At 45.2% G+C, this 19,684-nt stretch overlaps 2 protein-coding genes across 2 annotated transcripts in view; both read left to right on the forward strand.

Annotated features, from left to right (window-relative positions):
- LOC130198387 (collectin-12-like) overlaps positions 1-2,497 on the forward strand; it is a 44,464-nt gene extending 41,967 nt beyond the window's left edge. Inside the window, 1 exon segment of the mRNA XM_056421538.1 lies at positions 108-2,497. Within this exon segment, the coding sequence (XP_056277513.1) occupies positions 108-306 (199 nt within the window). The 3' untranslated portion in view covers positions 307-2,497.
- A 1,451-nt stretch (positions 2,498-3,948) lies between these two features.
- tmem236 (transmembrane protein 236) lies at positions 3,949-9,333 on the forward strand. The gene is made up of 4 exons (XM_056421869.1): positions 3,949-4,202; positions 4,939-5,011; positions 5,995-6,118; positions 8,453-9,333. Exons 1-4 carry the CDS (start codon positions 3,949-3,951, stop codon positions 9,085-9,087), a joined length of 1,086 nt encoding a protein of 361 aa, XP_056277844.1. The 3' UTR covers positions 9,088-9,333.
- The last annotated feature ends 10,351 nt before the right edge of the window (positions 9,334-19,684 follow it).

A 19,684-nucleotide genomic window follows, 5' to 3' on the forward strand; every position in this document is an offset into this window, starting at 1 on the left:
GTGAATTTATTCAAACGTCCTTTTGCACTCACAGTTTAACCGACTAGAATTTGGGGGTCAAAGGTCACCGTTTGTGTTTAATGATTCCACCTCGTTCTTGTCCGTAGTGACGCTCACATGTACATGGGCCAGCCGCCGGTCTACACCGCAGCTCCACCGGCAGACCTCCAGTCCTACCAGCACCCGGCCAGCGGCCCTGGCCCCGCCCCCGGCATGACGGCGAACTACAGCGCCCCCTCTGGCCCGAGCATAGCACCGTCATCAGACGCCTCGCAGGCCCCTTACTCAGAGAAGGCCTTGCTATAGGGCCCGAGACACACACACATGCAGACACACACATGCAGACACACACATGCAGAGACACACATGCAGAGACACGCACATGCACCACACCTGATCGTGGTGGGAGGTCGTTTCCTTTTTGGGGTTTTTCATTTTCGTTTGGGTGGAACACCAGATGGGTGAAAACATTTAAATAGAGCAAACTTGACTTGACGCGTGCCGCGCTTTGTGTTGTTTTATCCGGCAGATAAATATAAACCGTTCCAGTTCACACAAAGTTGATTCAATTTAAACCCTAGTGAATATTTATTCATTCATTGTTTGAAACTTTATTCCTCAGACTATATATATACATGCGAAATCTAAATTCTCAAGTCAGTAAACAGTAGGGCGGGGCATTAACAAAAACTACTTGATCAAGTGTGAAACACACTCCTTCACACCAACCCTCAACACACACACACACACGAGTGTATTACCTTCACTCTCACCTATATGCCACAGCCTTCTCATCCACTTAAAGCAACTGCATTGCTAATCTTGTCACATTAAAGGTGGCGTCAACATACTTCTTTTTTAAATTATTATTATTCAGAAAAAGGACTTTTAGCAGTGCTAAAAACTTTAGATTACTACATTCTGTATATGTCGGCAACATTTAGAAGTACTGAAAACTGAAGCCACTTTGTTTTTTTTGGGAGTGGGAAAGGAACCCAGAGCAGTTCAAGCATGCACATGACTCTTGTATATACCGAACTCGTGGCGACGCCACATGATGACGTCATGGGGATGTTGGCACGGCTCCGGAGGTTTCTCTCGGCCTCGAAGGTGAACTCTAGGGTCATGATGTCACTCCTGAACTACAGGTGTAAAGGCCAAAGAGGACAAAGCGAGGGCGGGGGCGGGGAACCACACCAGAAAACAAGATATTTTTATTTTCCTTTTATTATTTTTCTTAACATGATCGACTGAACTTAACACTGCAGAGTTTTCCTTTTCAAAAGGAGCAGCTCTCGGTCCTCGTTGGCGGATGTCGCGTTGGCTCCGTCTCCATTCAGGGGCCGCGTGTCCTGAGGGCCGAGCACTCTGAGCCGCCGCGGCATTTTTTTTTTTTTTTTGTCGAAGTGCATTTGAATTTAAGTTCTGATTATTGTTGTGATATTTTAAAATGCAGGATGTATGTATTCAGAGAAAAGCAGACGATGTGATATTCTGCCTAACTTAGTTGTATATTTAAATTGCTCACATGACGACGTGGACGTTACTCAGTGTTTTATACATGCTTGTTGTACTGTCGGATCAAATGTTAATGTGAAATACTGATCGAACCTCCCGAAGCATTTCAACCCTCATCCCTTCTCCTAGCCGGCGAACACTAAAACAAATTCTACCTGAAGCAGGGTTGAATTGAGGTTTCATGATTCTGGAAAGCACAGTCCGGATTTATAAACAGCTCTTTTTCTAGGTCACCCTCAGCTCTCCGTTACAGTCACTTTAATATTTAATATTGTACAAACCGACCGCTCACGTCATAACTGTCCATGCGCTCCTGTGGCTTCTATCGCAAAACGGTGATGAAACGGCCACATTATTTATCTGTTGTTGCTTGATATTGAATGATGCTACGTGAAGGAATTATGAAGCAGTGTTCAATACGATGAGCTCCGTTTTCAAGTCGCAAAACTAATTGGTGTATTGATCTGATATTTGTGTCTTTTCTATTTCTCTTGAGACGCTATTATCAGTTGTACCACGATAATAACTTAAATCGGCTCAGTTGAAAGTTTTTTTTTTTTTTTTTTTTTTTTTTTTTGTGGGACTTGGTGACCAAGAGGACATTTATTCTCCCCAGAACTTGATTTTAGCATTAATATAGTTTATTTGAAAGACAAAACATATCTTTGGTTTGCTGCCAACTGAATGCCGGAGTGAAATAGTGTTAATCTGTTTGATCGAGGAGGGATGGAAATATCAAAGTAGCATTTTTGGAGCCACGTATTCGCCACACGGCGCCCCAACGTAACCTCGCGCTGCGGGTTGGACCGCGGCGCCGGCGTAACTTTACTGCACAGGATTGAGATGCTGCCTGTTTTTAAGTTTCAAACCTCCTTCTTGTAAAGGTTCCGTCTAAACTTGTATCCTGCTGTTTGTATGTATTCTTTTAACCATACTTATTAATCGGTATTCACAATAAAACCAGGCCAAATGTACAGAATCATATGAATGGACTTGTTTTCTTGTTTTTAAGAGCACTCTGTCGATACATAACATATATTTAGTGGTGTCAGGAAAACATGGAAACATTTTCTCAACCAGCTTTCACCTTTTGGGACGAGGTAGATCCGTTTTTGATCGGCTGACTTCAACATTAGTTTGGGCGACATGTCTGTTCAGTTCACTAGTTGACCTGCATGCACTGTTTGCTGTGTGTGTTGTGGCCTTTGACCTTAAGTCCATTATGACATGGCTAGAGGGCGTTGTTTCTGGATCGTTGCCATAGAGATCCGCTCTGGAGGATTGCAATCGAGTATGATATTTATCTTTATGGTGTTGGGGATAAATGGCTAAAGAAAGGGGGTGAGGGTGCTAACCAAGAGGGACTGGGTCGGTCAGGGGCAGCACAGACTCCTTCAGAGCCTAATCACCCTTGGAGCAGCACAAGGAAAAGCTTTAAGTTCCAGTTTTCTCATGAGTAGAAACAAAAGTATGGACTCCACACACCACTGTTCGATTAAGTTGTTTTTGTGTGTTAAGTTGAATTCATTATTTTTTGATAACTACTTGGTTGTGTGTATCTCCCTTTGTTGTTACATTAGAACAGCTTTGATTGTTTCACATGAGATGTTTGTTTCTGTCTCTTTTTGTCCCCGGTTTGACGTAATAGTAAGATGTCTTCAGGTCCTTAAGTTCCTGTTGATGCTCAATGACTTATTACCAAGAAACATATCTTTTGTAAACCGAATATTTAAAGAGGTGGCTCATGGAGAATCTAAGTTTTACAGATCCGTCAGTTAAATCAACAAATGTATAAGTCAACAAGATGACAGAATTTATTTGGTCAAGGACGGGCCTGATGAAGCAGATTTAATGAGCTTTTGAGCGTTATAACTAAGGACACTCGGTTGCAATATTAGCTTCATATATCTCAAACTAATATGGTCTAAAACAAGTCAAGCATTAAATTCTATGTTTTGGAATTTTATAATGCTCAGTTTTTATTGAAACAATATTAGAAAGGATTTAAGAAATGCAAAGTTTTCAGGAGCTTTAAAAAACGAAGTTCCTCTGCGTTGCCACTAGATGGCGAAGTGGGTTCACAAACTTTCCTCACAGGAAGGTCAGCAGCAAAAGACTAATGTAATGGTCAAAGAAACTTTTGAAATAAATTTCAGTTGCTCTTGTATAACTCGTCAGCTGAGTGATTTCGGTTCTCATAAATGTATTATGGGATGGCGGCGCTGCTCTTTTCTCTTCTTTGCGAGCCCATAAAAAGATGAGCATGACCACCTCGTTACTACCTCAGCAATAAAAGAATACAGCCCCCGGTGCAGTGTAAGCAATGTCGGTGTGCAGAGTCCAACGGCTCCGCCGGCTCGTCTCGTGAGAGACGATTGTCAAAGTCTTCGTCTCCGAGGGTCAGACCAGCAGCCGGTGTGTTCAGGGACCATGCCCTCGGGAAAGACGGTCAAGCTCATCCTGTACGAGGGGCTGCAGTTTGCGGCCCTCATCGTGCCCATCTTTGTGGTAATGGAGAGGTTCGCCGGCCTCATGCGTGACGTGAGGGGACGGGATCAGACGGCCTACTGGCTCGTGGTGGCGGCGTCCATCGCCTACGTGACCTCTGCGGTGCTGCTGGTGTGGGTTCCTCTGAAGTACCTGGTGCTGAGGCGGCGGAGGTTCAGCTCAGAGAACCAACAGTGGTGAGTAGAGATGTGTCCAATGTCACGGGGATTAAGTGTCTCCATGGAGATGAAACAGCCGACCTTAAATCAAGTGGTTAGAAACACAAGGAATTTTTGGGTTTTTGAAATAAAATAAAAAAAATGGTTTAAACTGAGTTGGCAAGGAGAAGAAGATTTAAATAGCAATGCAGTCATGAAGGGAAATGAGCAATGCGACAACATAAAAGTACCTTCATGCAAATACGTCTTGCTTTCAGAAGTTTTAGCAGAAAAATATTGGAATAAGCGCCATAATAATACAAAATGTGCAATAGTTTGATGGAAAGGTTCTTAACTTCTGTTGTTGTTGTTTCATCTTTAATACCTCGTCTCATATTTATTAGGCGTGTTGCTCTGAATTCATAAGAAATGAAACGTAGCTCCATTCAATAAACTTTGAGGTTTTAGTGCTGCAGGTATTATTAGCGTATTGTGGCTAATGTTAGCCAACTCTTTTAAGATATTTCTTTCTATTGTAACATCCCTGACGAGCCTTTTGACATCATCCCATTATTGTATCTTGGCTTTTCTTCAGCAAAGGTTAAAGGTCAAAGGTTAAATGTTTCATTTTAATCCACAAACCAGATGAATGTCATAATGTCCATAATGGAATACAATTATTTTAAATAAAGAGAATATATGAAGTCAAATAATTTGGCAGCAAAACATGTAAATTGTCAAGTTTCTATAACGATTGTATAAATTTGTTTTTTAGGAGACCAACAGCGCTGGCGTATCTCGTCCTGTGCACTTTCCCGTGCTTCGCCATTTTAATTGCCAGCTCCAAGGTAAAGCCATCAGGATGTTCTTTTCTCTCAAGTACATTTTATTGTCCAGATTCATATTGAAACAAAAACAAAGCACAGAAACATGTGTATTGTGTTTTAGTGTATTGTTTTAGTAGTATTCCCATCCTGGGCGGTGAGGAGGGAAACCATCAAGATCCTTACTGTCCTTGTGATTACTCCTTTCCACAAAAGGGATATCACAAAACTCGTTATGAACACAAATATTATTCAAGCTGTTCCAGTTCACACCAACATGGGCCCATATTATTGCCACTGTGGCCTCTTTTTTATTATTATTTAAAGCCGACATGATTCAACTCAAAGAGCCGATGTGGCCGCTGCACAGATCTTAAAGAACGGCGGCTGCTTGCTCCACAGATCTGTGACAAGACCAGTCACAGAGGGGGAGGGAGGGGAGGTGTGTGTGTGTGTGTGTGTGTGTAGATGAAGAGTTCTTGCCACCAAGTCTTCACTCTCTTGAGATTTTGCTTCTTGAAGCATCCATATGTTTTCTCTCCGTGTACCGAGAGGGACTTTGGCACCATCGCAATTATGAGATAGAGCGAGTAGGAGCGTGTCCAGCGTCCCGTGACTCCCTGTCGGGGGTATTCAGTAACCCAGAAGGAACATAACTGGTTGGCCATTAACTCAAAGTTTAATACCACTCAAAGAAAGAAAGAAAAAACAATGTGAGACGCACTGTCTTTTATTCCGAGACAAGCAAGGACATAAATAAGAGCATCTGGCCACATGCAAATTTGTTCAACATATTCATACATCTAATATGTCTTAATCATGTTTTAAGGGCATTCGGCAGCATTTTAATGTCAACAATGATGAGGTGATAAAATCGGATTGCGTCATAAAACATGGCTCCTTGTTCTCAGCCCAGCCAAACGGCAGAATAGAGAGCTTCATTTCAGCTCCTTCCTGCTTCACGACTGAATTCCCATGTCTTTCTGCTGTTGTCGGTGGCGCTGCAGGTGCAGGTGGACAGAGGACTCAGGCTGGACCACTTCACCGAGTTGCCCGTCTCCTTGGTGCTCGTCTCCCTCATCTGTGTGGATATCATCGAGAGAATTCGCCACTGCAGGCTCATCGGACCATGTAAGTCGTGACGTTTTTTTTTTGTATTATAAAAACACAAAATAATGTTGAAGTGTGTATTCTCAAAGGCTTTTCTCTCCCGTCGAGGTTTTCGTCACAGTTGGAAAAGCACCAGTTTTAATGATTACGCTTCTGATGGTTGAGTTCCATTTAGCTGCTTCAGTTTCAGGCTCCTGGTGTTGTGCCTGCTGGCTCACCGGCACATCGCCACCAGCTGTTGATGTTATTGCAGCGGCAACACCTGGGATGTTGCGATTATGACGAGGCAAAATGTCTGCCGTGGAAAAAGTGTGAATCATTATGTAGAAGTACACACAAGGCAGATTGTGTAAGTGTTCGGGAAGGTAGCTGCAGACCCTCGGGGGTCCCCCCTACCCCCCGGATGTCTGTGTGTCTAAAACCTTTTGCTACACTATCGTGAGGCCTTGCTCGAACATCCAAATCTAGTTCAACTGCAAGACCTTGAATATTTAAGTTAATATTATGAGTGCGAGAAACAAATTTGTCATCAAATTACACTTTAACCCTCCTGTTACCTTTAGGGTCAATTTGACCCCATTCAATGTTTAACGTCGGTGTTCTTTGGGGTTAATTTGACCCCAGGCTGTTTTTCACTGAGTCAAACATATAAGAAATATCAACTTTTTTATATATTTAAAGGGCTATTTAGGTAGTCAACAAACAAACATAAAGTACCTCACACTTAAACTTGGGAAACAATATTAATTCTAATAATTTTCTGGAGGTTTTAATTGCTGGGGTCAAATTGACCCCGAGGGTAAAATATGTGAGTAAATGTGAAGGTAACAGGAGGGTTATGCAGCGAACCTGGAACACGTTTTTTTCCCTCCTTTGGGCCGACTGGTTGGTTTCTGAGACCTTGGGTAAATTGAGTTTGGGGATAAGATGGTGTGGAAGGCCCACCAGCAGGTCCCAGTTGAATCTGCCCCTGATTGCCTGGATGTACAAAACAACCACTTTGAAAATCATTCCCCAAAACGCTAAACGTATGTTCTTTGGCTCTACTCATCTTTGGCCTAAACTATTGGGCGCTTCTAAATCGGCTCATTTTGTGTGCTCACTGTTTTTTGAAGGCAGTCTGATTTCTTTGCTTGGCGTCACAAGTCTTCTCGGCCTTTACTCGCCCCCTAAAAATGTTGACGCTTTAAAAAAAAGAAAAGAAGCTTTTATAAAGCTTTCAGTGTTTTCAGGAGAGAAAGTAACCATCCCCAATATCTGATCAGTTTATTTAAATAGCTGTGAGGAGCTGCTGGCATCTAAATCTAAATGGTACATCTTTCGCCAGAAACATAAAAACGCAATAACGGCTTTCTTGAAACCTTAAAATAGTCAAGTAAAGGATGATAAAGCTGGCTCTAGGCAAAGTAATCGTTCTCTTCTAAAACTGAAGTTGGAAAACAAAATGTCGCAATGCGGTAGTGCCCTATAGTTCAGGCGAAAGAATGCGGTGAACATGCCGATGAGCTACTGCACTTGAACACAACACTACAATGCATCTTATAAGTATTTTATAATGTTCAGTTGTGCTTTCACTGTTTTAGAGAGTTGTTCATTCAACTTTAGTTTATGGTGTTGTTGAACTGCATTGTGCTGCGCCGACATGTGTTTCTATTATTTCATCCACCCTGTTCAAGGAGGGTAGACGAAATAACGGAAACACGTGATTTCAGAATGGATGGACGTGATGGAGCGAGACGAAAGAAGACATTAACCGATGCTCTTGTTATTGTCTGGAGCATGTACACTACCGTTCAAAAGTTTGGGGTCACCCAGAAAATTTCGTGTCTTCCATGAAAACTCACACTTTTATTTATCAAATGAATTGAAAATTTCATAGAACATATAGTCAAGACATCGACAAGGTTAGAAATAATGATTAATATTTGAAGTATTAATTTTGTTCTTCAAACTTCAAGCTCAAAGGAAGGCCAGTTGTATAGCTTATATCACCAGCATAACTGTTTTCAGCTGTGCTAGCATAATTGCACAAGGGTTTTCTAATCAGACATTAGTCTTCTAAGGCGATTAGCAAACACAATGTACCATTAGAACACTGGAGTGATCGTTGATGGAAATGGGCCTCTATACACCTATGGAGATATTTCATTAGAAACCAGACACTTCCACCTAGAATAGTCATTTACCACATTAACAATGTACAGTGTGTATTTCTGATTAATTTAATGTTATCTTTATTGAAAAAAAGTGCTTTTCTTTGAAAAATAATGTCATTTCTAAGTGACCCCAAACTTTTGAACGGTAGTGTAAGCGACTCCATTTATAGACGGCATGTAGTGTTCTTGTCATTTTCAGCAGACAGCTTGGATTCTGACTTTGACATGCCGGGCCCCGTCCTCCTCCAGCTGGACCAGGTGACCACTGTGACAGCTCAGCTGCCCGCCGATGACGGCCAGGACGGTTCAACCCAAGGCCAGCCGGAGGCCAAGAACGGCGGCCCCCCAGGCAGATGGCAGGACCTCGCCGGCTCACCCGGCCGCTCAACATTTAGCTCACGAGCACCCAGCGCTGCCTACCTGTACACCTCGCGCCGAAGGTCCTCCTCCGGCCCGCTGGGCTTCCTGTGGAGGAGGGACGGGAGGTCGGAGGTGTTTGTGGATAGCTTCCTGTTCTGGCTCGACACGGTGGAGATGGTGAGAGTGGCGGGGGAGCCGTCGGTCTTCTACTCGGCCTGGGTGTTCCCCGTCTACATCCTCGCCTTCGTGTCGACCCTCCGCCTGGCCATCGCTCCTCACAACCCGTTGCTGTGTTCTGCTGGATTCGCTCTGCAGGAGCTTCCTTTCTTGGTCCTTCGGGTCTCTCTCATCGTCGTGTTCGGTTTTGTAACTCCCGTGTTGTACCCTTTAAAAAATGTGCTGGTGAGCCTGACTTTCATCTACTTTACATTCCTGAGCAAGCTGAGGATTTTCAAAAGGCAGAGCATGTTTTGAGTGGCAGAAAGATCTCCTCTGATTGTGGGTGGTTGAACAGTCGGGAGCAGAGCCAGAGAACCGGTACTGATGTCCAACATAATGCCGCGTATGCATCATATGGCCATTCATCCAAATCAAAGTGTGAAAATTATTCTGGATGTTTCTTTCTTAATTTTTTTGGAATCTGTTTGTTGAAGTGGACAATAGCTGTCATTTGTCTTTCACATTTTATTTATTGATACTTAATTTTTTTTTTAAATCTGTACATTTGATACTATATATTGCAAAAAGTGTTAAACATCACATTTCAAACAACCAGAACTCTGTTAAATAAATATCCTTTGTTTTAACACGGGTGTAAACATTTTGACATGTTCACATCAACATTGGGTCAAATAACAGAACCATCACTCAAGGAGAAAGAACTGTTCTACGGTTATTAGTGAACTGGACATTTTTAAATATTAATCTTTAATCAGCTTTAAGAAATAAATATTCTGTATTTATATTCATATAAATAGTTATATTATATTTATTATATTACAGATATTATATTATTATTATTATATTATATATATTTTTTTATTATTATATATTATTTATATTATATATATATTATATCATTAGAAACGCACAGCTCATTTGAATATTGAACGTTTGCAACTGACAAAGTTTATGGAACACTTAACAATAAAATCTCCGTCCAATTTTAACTGAATGTCCCAGAACCACTGAATGGACCAACTGGGTTCTGTATCGACTGTTGGAGCTCAGGCAGACGAATTCTTTGATTTAAGACAAAAACAACAAACTTCAAGTCCTAGTCCTGCGCTCCGTCCCCTGAGGACGGGGACGTCGTCTTCCTGGAAGAGAGGCCACACTCCCTGCAGGTATTTCTACAAAGAATAAAGAGAATCACTCAAACCAGAATGACATATTGATTTTATGAACCTTCCCTGAAACATGCCATGAAAATACCACTTCTATAGCATCTTCAGTCGTGATGCTTCTCCCCTGATTCTTTGAGGTTTTTCCTTTAATCTTTGCACGTGTACGCGGTCAGAGATCAATACCAGTTGCTTCTCCGAAGACCATGTGCACTATCTGTCTTTCAGTTGCAGTATTCGTCTTCAGCATATATTCTCCTCCTCACAGAGCCAAATGTATTTTCTTTGTGTCTTGCGGCTTCCAACTCAGTTGCTTCTTCCTCGGGTCGCTCAAACGAGCGTCTCACTCAGGCGCCATGGTGGCTTAAGTGTCTGCATGGCAATATAACTCACTGAATTGTCCCCCCGTTGGTGTGTGTGTGTGTGTGTGTGTGTGTGGGCTGTATGAGCCACAGTGACGCCACAGAGAGACGCCGATGGTCCACATCTGACAGAAGAACACCCCGTGGAGCACTTAGTCCTCGTCTGTCTGATGGATGAGCGCCGCAGGACACAACAGCTCAAGGAATGTCCAAATAGCTGGCTTATCTCTTTAAAAAAGAAAAGGGGGGGGGGGGCATTTGAGTGAATTTATATTGCCTCACTAAGTGGGAAGATTTGTTAAATGCCTTATTAATGGTAAAAGGCCAATGACCAGAGCTGGCCTGCTTTCATTAGCTGGTATGAAAATTAAAATGAACTTCTTTTCATTTCCCACAGTGACCATCCTCCTCCTTCTGAATGATTCATACTGTTATCTGCAAGTAAGCATTAGTGCCTCTTGCGTTATTATGATCATCGTACATTCCGGAGAGCACTTTTGTCATTTCAGTGACATAATAACCAAAAAAAAGGTTGAATATTCTCATCGACTTTCTTCCCTTCTGCCAATTATGGAGAGGAATTCACTTTGCGGTGTGTACAGCAGCAGCAGGATGATCCCCAGTGCCTCCTCTCTCCCCCTCTCACGGGAGAATGGACCACTAAGGAGAGTGCGGCAACAACAGAGGGGAGAAATGACACAAAATGAGGCAACAGTGAGGGGGAGCAGACATTGTGGCCAATAAGATGAGCAGATGAGATAGAGGGGGGAACAGAAAGGACAGAGAGGGTGATTGTGGAAGAGGGAGGGAGGGGAGGGGGGGGGGCGGGGGGTGCTGAGGGGTGCGGGCTTTGTAAATCGGAGAGGCTGGAGGCACATTTGAATTCAGGCTGTGTGTCTTCTGCGCTAGCCGAAAGTTACCTGCTCTAGCATGGCAACAGAGAGAGAGGGAGAGGGCGAGCTACAGCTGCAGCCTCCACACACACACACACACACACACACACACACACACACAGTCACAACCGGAGTGCAAAGAGTCACTCAGGTAAGCAGGAACGCTCCTGGTGAGAGAAGACCCCTGAGAGAGGAAAGCAGCGTGGCGAGTGAGAGATACTGGAGGAGGAGGAGGAGGAGCTAGAAGGAGCTGGAATTGCACAGAAACTAAAAATCTGGACTTACTGCACAAGGAAGGGATGGACAGGGATACAGGCAAGACGGATGTGGAGTGATGCGAGGGCTCTGATTGGATACATCTTACATTTAGTTTTTGGAGCAAGGCTTCAGCCGGGGTGAGGCTTTTTGGGATGTTTCGGGACAGAGAGGGGCGAGTTGTGGGAGTGGGAGGGTGAATAAAAAGAGGATGACGGATGAACCACCTGTCCCTCTGACATCAGGTGAGCACACGCACTTTAACACCAGAAGACAGGCGAACCTCGCGGGCACACTCCCCTGCACCTCGGGACTCAAGGGGCTGTGACACGTTTGGCATCCGGATCACCTGAACTCACCCGAGGACCCTGCCGCTGGAGCCCCCGGGTGATCACCCCCCCCCTCCCTCCCCCGCTGAACCACCTGTGGACACAGGAGAGACTTTCTCTCTTTGGCCCTGAAGAGGCGGCAATCAGGTGGATCACCTGCGCCACGAGGATCCTGTGCGCTAGTCTGACCTGAGACGACTCGTCCCCGGAGGCTCCGCCACCCCCCCCCCTCTCACCCCCACCCCTCCACCCCCTCCTCTCCCAGCTGCAACTGGATGTCTTGATGTATTGCTGTGGGCTGGGACACTGGCGGAGAGTGCAGTCCACCTATGTAAGTGACCATCGCAGCATGTTTCTGATCCCGTGGCAGCAGCAGCCTCGAGGCCGAGAGCGAGACGTCTGTGCGTCCGTGTAGTCACCCGTCACCCGTCACCTCCACAAACAACGCTGAGGATTCAGTCTCATGTCTAGACGGGCGTATTCTGCATCTGCAGTGTGTGTCAGCAGCTGCGAGTGTGACTCCGACAACCTGTTATTTACTCCTCCATAACATGTACGCCGTGGATTCAACAGTTTGATTTGAACCAAAGAGGAGGTGATGTGTAATACACGACAGCTGCTTAGAAGAGCTGTTCTCCTCACATCTGTCCTGGCTGAGCGACGGAGGACAGACAGGTGCAGGTATCTCATGTCAGGCCAGTTCTTCTTCATGACAGAGAGGATCGGAGAGGACGTCCTCCACTTGTTTCTCTTCATTTCTTCCTGTCTTTCCACTTACTCCCTTCTCCTTGTCCCATGCTTTCCTTCCCCTCCGATCCGGTCCTCTCCTCACAACCTCTTTTAAAGTCCCGTTGCCGCTGATAACTGTTGTGCACCGACAGATATGCTAGAGAGGTTCATGACATTTATGTTCGCTTTCTCTCATTCCAGGCTTCCTGATTGTGTTCACCTGTCATCACACCTGTCTCCTATGCTCATCAGTGTCAGCCCCGCCCCTGATTGGTCCCACCTGTGTCTTGTTACCATGTGCTTAAATTCCCCTGTCTCCCAGTGTTCCTTGTCAGTTCGTCTGGTCTTTTGCCATGATCAGGTCGGGTTATGTTGTGCTCTTGAAAAGTTTTTGATCCCTCACTACGTGAGCGCTTTCATTTTGTTCACGGCAGAACCGAAAATAAAGTACTTACAAATACTTTATCTCTGTCTCCGGGGTCGTGCAATTGGGTCCTACTTCCTAAGTGTCTGAGATCGTAACAGAACGAACTGACCACATTATGGACCCAGCCGACCCAAGAACGCTTCACGCCGCTCTGTCGGTACAGGGCGTGACGATTTTTCATCACGAGGAAAAACTGGACAAAGTCAGCCGGGAAATACAAGAGCTGAGAGGACGCCAGGCCGGGTTCAGGAAGAATTATCTACACAGATGCAACAACTGGTTGCCCAAATGAATAATTTTCCACTCATCAACAGACTGCTCCTCCGGTGACGTCATCCACAGCTGAGAATTTGCCTGTCAATACTCCAGCTGACGACCCAGGTCAGGCTGTTTCCTGCCCGTTACGGCTGGCTCTTCCGGAGAGATTTTCCGGAGACTCTTCGAATTGCAGAGCCTTTCTGGTACAGTGTGATCTGCATTTTCAACACAACCCAGCAGCGTTTTTATCTGAGCATGGTAAAGTGGCGTTTATTGTGTCTCATTTAACGGGAAGAGCTGCAGCCTGGGCTACTGCAGAATGGTCTAGAGACACCGAACTATGTTACTCATTGGCCGATTTCATAGAGACTATGAGGCGCATTTTGACCACTCATCGCCTGCTACGGAGGCCAGCAGAAGACTGTTTCAAATACGTCAGCTCAACCGTCAGGTGGTTGATTATGCCATCGAGTTTCGTACAGCAGCAGCGGACAGCGGATGGAATGTTCCGGCTCTTCGTGACGCCTTCATGACAGGACTTTCGGAACCGATAAAGGACCAGCTGGCTCCACTGGAGACACCCCGGGATCTGGAATCCTCATCGCTGTGGCCCTCCGGATCGATAACCGTCTTCGAGAAAGAGAGAGGGAGCGTCGACGCAACCGAGATGTTATTCCCAGCTTCCAGAATTCGCCTCGGAGGGTCGCGCCGCCAGCGGAGGATTTCCAGCTCATGTTACCGGACCATCAGAGGACTACACTTCCGAATGACTCCGGTGAACCCATGCAGCTTGGAAGAACCAGGCTTTCTCTGGAGGAGAGGCAGCGCCGTCTACGTGAGGGTTTCTGTTTCTACTTCTGCCAGTCGGGTCATTAACTCGCTTCATGCCGGGAAAAGATCGTGCTCACCAGTCAAAAGGAGAGCGCTGGTGAGCAAGTTTCCCGCAGACTTCCCTCCTCGACCTGTTACTCAGGTAGACATTTGTATTAACAATCAGACCATTGACCAGGGTGTGTTAATAGACTCAGGGGCTGACGAAAGCCTTATAGACTGGGGCCTAGTCAAACAGCTAAAAATCAACACTGTCCCGCTATCTCATCCTGTTAGTGCCAGTGCCTTAGACGGCCGCTTGTTGTTCACAGTTACCCATTGCACTGAGCCCATACGGATTACTATAAATAAGGACCATACCGAGAGCATGCAATTTCATATTTTTGAGTCGACTCAGCACCCGATTATTTTGGGGTTTCCTTGGCTGAAGATCCACAATCCTCACATAGACTGGCCTTCAGGAAAGTTAAGGAATGGGGAGAGGATTGTAAGGGCAGGTGTAAACTTGCAACCTGTTAATGCACCAACAGACTCTAGTAGGATCATTATAGATCACCCTGACTATCCTGATCTACACAAGGTACCTTCCTGTTACCATGATTTAAAAGAAGCGTTTAACAAGTCTAAAGCCTTGTCGCTACCTCCTCACCGAGATTTTGACTGTCCCATTGATCTCTTACCGAGCCCCCATTCCCAAGCGGAGACTTTACTCGATTTCGAGACCTGAGAGAACAGCAATGGATGAATACATCTCCTCTTCACTCAAATCAGGGATTATCCGTCCTTCATCGTCTCCAGCCGGAGCGGATTCTTTGTGGGAAAGAAAGACGGGTCTCTGAGACCTTGCATAGACTACAGTCCACTAAATGACATTACGGTGAAGAACCGCTATCCTCTGCCACTCATGTCATCTGCTTTTGAACTGCTTCAAACGGCCAAGATATTCACCAAGTTGGATTTAAGAAATGCATATCACTTGGTTAGAATAAAACAAGGGATGAGTGGAAGACTGGATTCAACACTCAGAATGGTCACTATGAGTACTTGGTAATGCCTTTTGGACTGTGCAATGCACCGCTGTTTTTCAAGCTTTTGTGAATGAGGTTTTGGGAATTCTTGAATATTTCAGTGTTTGTGTATCTGGATGACATACTGATTTTCTCCCCAGACGCTAAATCTCATGTTAACCATGTCCGCCAAGTTTTGCAGAAACTACTGGATAATCAGCTATATGTCAAGGCAGAGAAGTGCGAGTTCCACACAGAAGAGGTGTCTTTCTTAGGATACATAGTCTCACCTAATCATATCCAAATGGATCCTGCGAAAGTCAGTGCAGTATCCCAGTGGCCCACACCAGACTCCAGGAAAAAGGTTCAGCAGTTCCTAGGATTTGCTAACTTCTATAGGAAGTTTATTAGGAATTTCAGTTCTGTTGCTGCTCCTCTGCATGTTCTGACTTCTCCTAAGGTTCCTTCAAGTGGAACCCCCAGGCGGATCTTGCTTTCAAACTTCTCAGAGATAGATTCACATCAGCTCCCATACTCACCATTCCAGATCCCCAGCGCCAGTTTATGGTCGAGGTGGATGCTTCCAATGAGGGAATTGGAGGAGTACTGTCTCAACGTTCTGCAGAAGACAACAAGATGCATCCATGTGCTTACCTGTCGCGATAGTTGACAACGGCAGAGCGGAATTATGACGTGGGAAACAAGGAATTGTTAGCTGTAAAAGCTGCCCTCGAGGAATGGAGACACTGGCTAGAGGGTGCAGAGCAACTGTTTTTAGTCTGGACAGATCACAAGAATCTAGAATATATAAGAAAGGCTAAGCGTCTCAACTCCCGTCAGGCCAGGTGGACACTTTTCTTTAGTAGATTCAACTTCACACTCTCTTTTCGTCCCGGGTCTCAGAATCAAAAACCCGATGCTTTGTCTCGTCTTTACGATCCCGAACCACTTGCGGTAGAGCCCAAGACCATCCTTCCACTTAACCGGGTGATCGGAGCCTTTTCCTGGCAAGTGGAGTCAGACGTTAAAGAGGCAAATGTCATGAATCCAGCGCCTAGCGAGTGTCCCAACAATCTGCTGTTTGTTCCTGAGGCTCTTCACTCCAAGGTCATCCACTGGGCTCACTCATCTGTGCTTTCGTGCCATCCGGGAGTAGCAAGAACAATGTTCAGGATTCAACAACGTTTCTGGTGGCCATCCATGAAGAAAAATGTGGCCGAGTATGTAGCGGCTTGTCCGGTGTGTGCGTGTAATAAGACCTCATCTCAAGTTAAGATGGGCTTGCTCCAGCCGCTGCCGATTCCCCATCGTCCTTGGTCACACATTTCGATGGATTTTGTGACAGGATTTCCCTCATCCAGAGGCAAGACTACGGTTCTAACAGTGGTTGATCGATTTTCAAAGATGGCTCACTTCATCCCATTGACCAAGCTCTCCTCTGCCAAAGTCACCGCAGAGGTCATGATGAATCACGTATTCAGGATCCATGGATTCCCTAATGACATTGTTTCCGACAGGGGTCCACAATTCATTTCCGCCTTCTGGAAAGAGTTTTGTCGACTCATAGGTGCCACCGTCAGCCTGTCATCAGGATATCACCCTCAGTCAAATGGACAGTCGGAGCGTCTGAACCAAGAACTAGAGACTACGCTACGTTGTCTCGTCTCCCGGAACCAGACCACCTGGAGTGACCACCTCACATGGGTCGAGGTTGCCCACAATACCCTTCCTACGGCGGCCACAGGTCTCTCTCCATTCCATTGTGTCAATGGTTTCCAGCCTCCACTTTTCCCTAACAACGAGGAAGAGGTGATGGTTCCATCGGCACATGCCATGATAAGACGTTGTCGCAGAGTTTGGGCTGGTGCTCGCCAGTCTCTTCTCCGAAGTTCAGCTCGGATGAAGGCTGTTGCGGACGTTCATCGCAGGGTCGCTCCCTCCTACAGTCCAGGCCAAAAGGTTTGGCTCTCTACCAAAGACTTACCACTCCATGTCGCCTCAAAGAAACTGGCTCCGAGATTTGTGGGTCCGTTTCCAGTGTCCAGAGTCATCAACCCGGCGTCGATCGCTTGCAACTCCCAGGACCTTGAGAGTGCACCCAACGTTTCACGTTAGTAAAATCAAGCCGGTGTGTGAGAGCACACTTGTTCCCGCCCCCTCCACCGCCCCAGTTCTTTGAAGGGGGTGACCTTTACGAGGTCCGTACGCTCCTGGAGCTCCGTAATAGGGAGGGCAAGCAATTCCTGGTAGACTGGAAGGGTTACGGTCCTGAGGCTAGAAGCTGGATAGCTGCTTCATTTATCGTAGACAAGACTCTTATCCACGACTTTTACAATCAGCCTGGGCCATCAGGAGTTGGCCCTAGAGCGGGTACTGTTGTGCACCGACAGATATGCTAGAGAGGTTCATGACATTTATGTTCGCTTTCTCTCATTCCAGGCTTCCTGATTGTGTTCACCTGTCATCACACCTGTCTCCTATGCTCATCAGTGTCAGCCCGCCCTGATTGGTCCCACCTGTGTCTTGTTACCATGTGCTTAAATTCCCTGTCTCCCAGTGTTCCTTGTCAGTTCGTCTGGTCTTTTGCCATGATCAGGTCGGGTTATGTTGTGCTCTTGAAAAGTTTTTGATCCCTCACTACGTGAGCGCTTTCATTTTGTTCACGGCAGAACCGAAAAATAAAGTACTTACAAATACTTTATCTCTGTCTCCCGGGTCGTGCAATTGGGTCCTACTTCCTAAGTGTCTGAGATCGTAACAATAACTCTCGAGTCTCAGCGCTGTGCATTGTGTGATGGGCGCTGACCGCAGGGGGCCCTTTTGCAGCCGCATTCCCACACGGAATAGGCTTACTGTCGGCCCCCGACACTCAGAGGGCGGTCAGCGCAAAGCCTCGGAGATTACCACACGCTGTTCTGCTGCGTGCAGCGCAGGCCCACCGCAGCAACAAGCCAGGAAAGAAACGCGCAGAATCAAAGGAGCTTAAAAGCCGTGACACATCAAGAAGTCAGTTCAGCACAAGTACGAACCCTGAACCCAGCAAAGGCATTTAAATGTAAGGAAAACCAGATAAATGTACAAAATGTGTTATTTAGATGCACTGGGGCTTGAGAAGATGAATTGTTAACATGTGGTGGAAATACGTTATTCATCAGATTTGTAATCCATTGGCTGACCTTCAGTCTTAAAGGTCAGTGTAGGTCATAACTTGGTTCATGACAGTGGTTCCTCAAATAAGACTAGATATTAAAATAACATTTACATATTTTAATTACCAATTCATGTTTATTTTGTCAGACTTTTCTTGTATCTTTGCTTTTTAATGATGGAATATTGGAGAGTTTTCTTTCATCGTGCTCTTAAAAACTATTCAAATGAAACAATAACACAACTTTCAACTTTTCCAGCATAAAATACCTGCCATTTATAATTAAAAAAGGATTATCTTCAGATTTCGCCTGGCTCTAAAAAGGAGTTGAAGACATCTTAGTTTTATGAACCTGTTAAAACTTCAATGAAACGAAAGACATTGCAGGAAAAAAACATTTCTGAACCCAATTTTCAGAATGTTTTAGTTCGAGCAGGTTTCACAAGGCGTGTTGATAATCACCTCACGTGAGAGGAGAGAGGGAGAGGTTTTAAAATGTAAAAGATACAGATCAGAGTGATTTCCGGTAGTGACACTGAGTTTGTCTCATTACCGGTTTTCTTCAGTCGCCAAGTTTTTAAAATCTGATTATTGAAATGTAAATTAAATTCTTCTGAGATGTATCAAGGGTTAAATCTGAAGAGGAGTTTGTCTGTCTGGGGACACTGGAGCAGTGGAATAAATTCTCAAAGCATGGTGAGTAAAGCCTGCTGATCTTTGTTTTATTGACACTTGGGGTCATCCAGGGTTGTTTTCTTTGGACATTGTTGGTCCTACATTTCATTTCATGTGCCGGATGCAGCATCTCTCGAATGCTTTTGAGTGCAGAGGTCGTTGCTGCTCTCCTCCTGACGAGGTGAATCCATACGGGCCGCAGATCCATACAGCGCTACGGTGGACATCGATTATCACGCTGAATCAAAATCCTGGGGATTTGGTAAACACGCTGCGGGCTGTGGTCGACATTGACTTTCAGGGCTGCTCGGTCTCCCCGATTTCAATACGTATTTATTCATTCTGTTTGGAGAAGTAAAGAGGGATACATGTTAGCGGTTGCAATGATTGAAATAAATATACTGTCATGGACTTGCTTTAAGATATGTCATGTCCGAGGCACAACAATTGAAGAGAAGCAGATGTTTGTAATGAACGGTTTGGGTCTGAGGCTTCCTCTAAAAATGCTCATTAACTTTTCCCCCTCCCCATCCCGACTCTAGGCGTAGGACATGTCCACACCATCACGTTTCCATTTCCGTTTGGAAACGCTACCGAAGACGGATACATTCTGTCTTTAATTGAAGCGATCTTGAGAAGTTGGTCAAAGTTCAACACTATTGTCAACTTTTGTGTGTGTTTGCAATGGATGAAAAATAATGTTGAATACTTGTAAGTGTAGGGTTCCCACTCGCAGGTTCAGAAATAAATGCAGAGTGTATGAATGCTTCAGTGGGTGTGAAGAGTATCGTAGTTTGTTCATGGACTCCATGGG

This window comes from Pseudoliparis swirei, chromosome 8 (assembly GCF_029220125.1).
Source record: "Pseudoliparis swirei isolate HS2019 ecotype Mariana Trench chromosome 8, NWPU_hadal_v1, whole genome shotgun sequence".
Taxonomy (NCBI): Eukaryota; Metazoa; Chordata; class Actinopteri; order Perciformes; family Liparidae; genus Pseudoliparis; species Pseudoliparis swirei.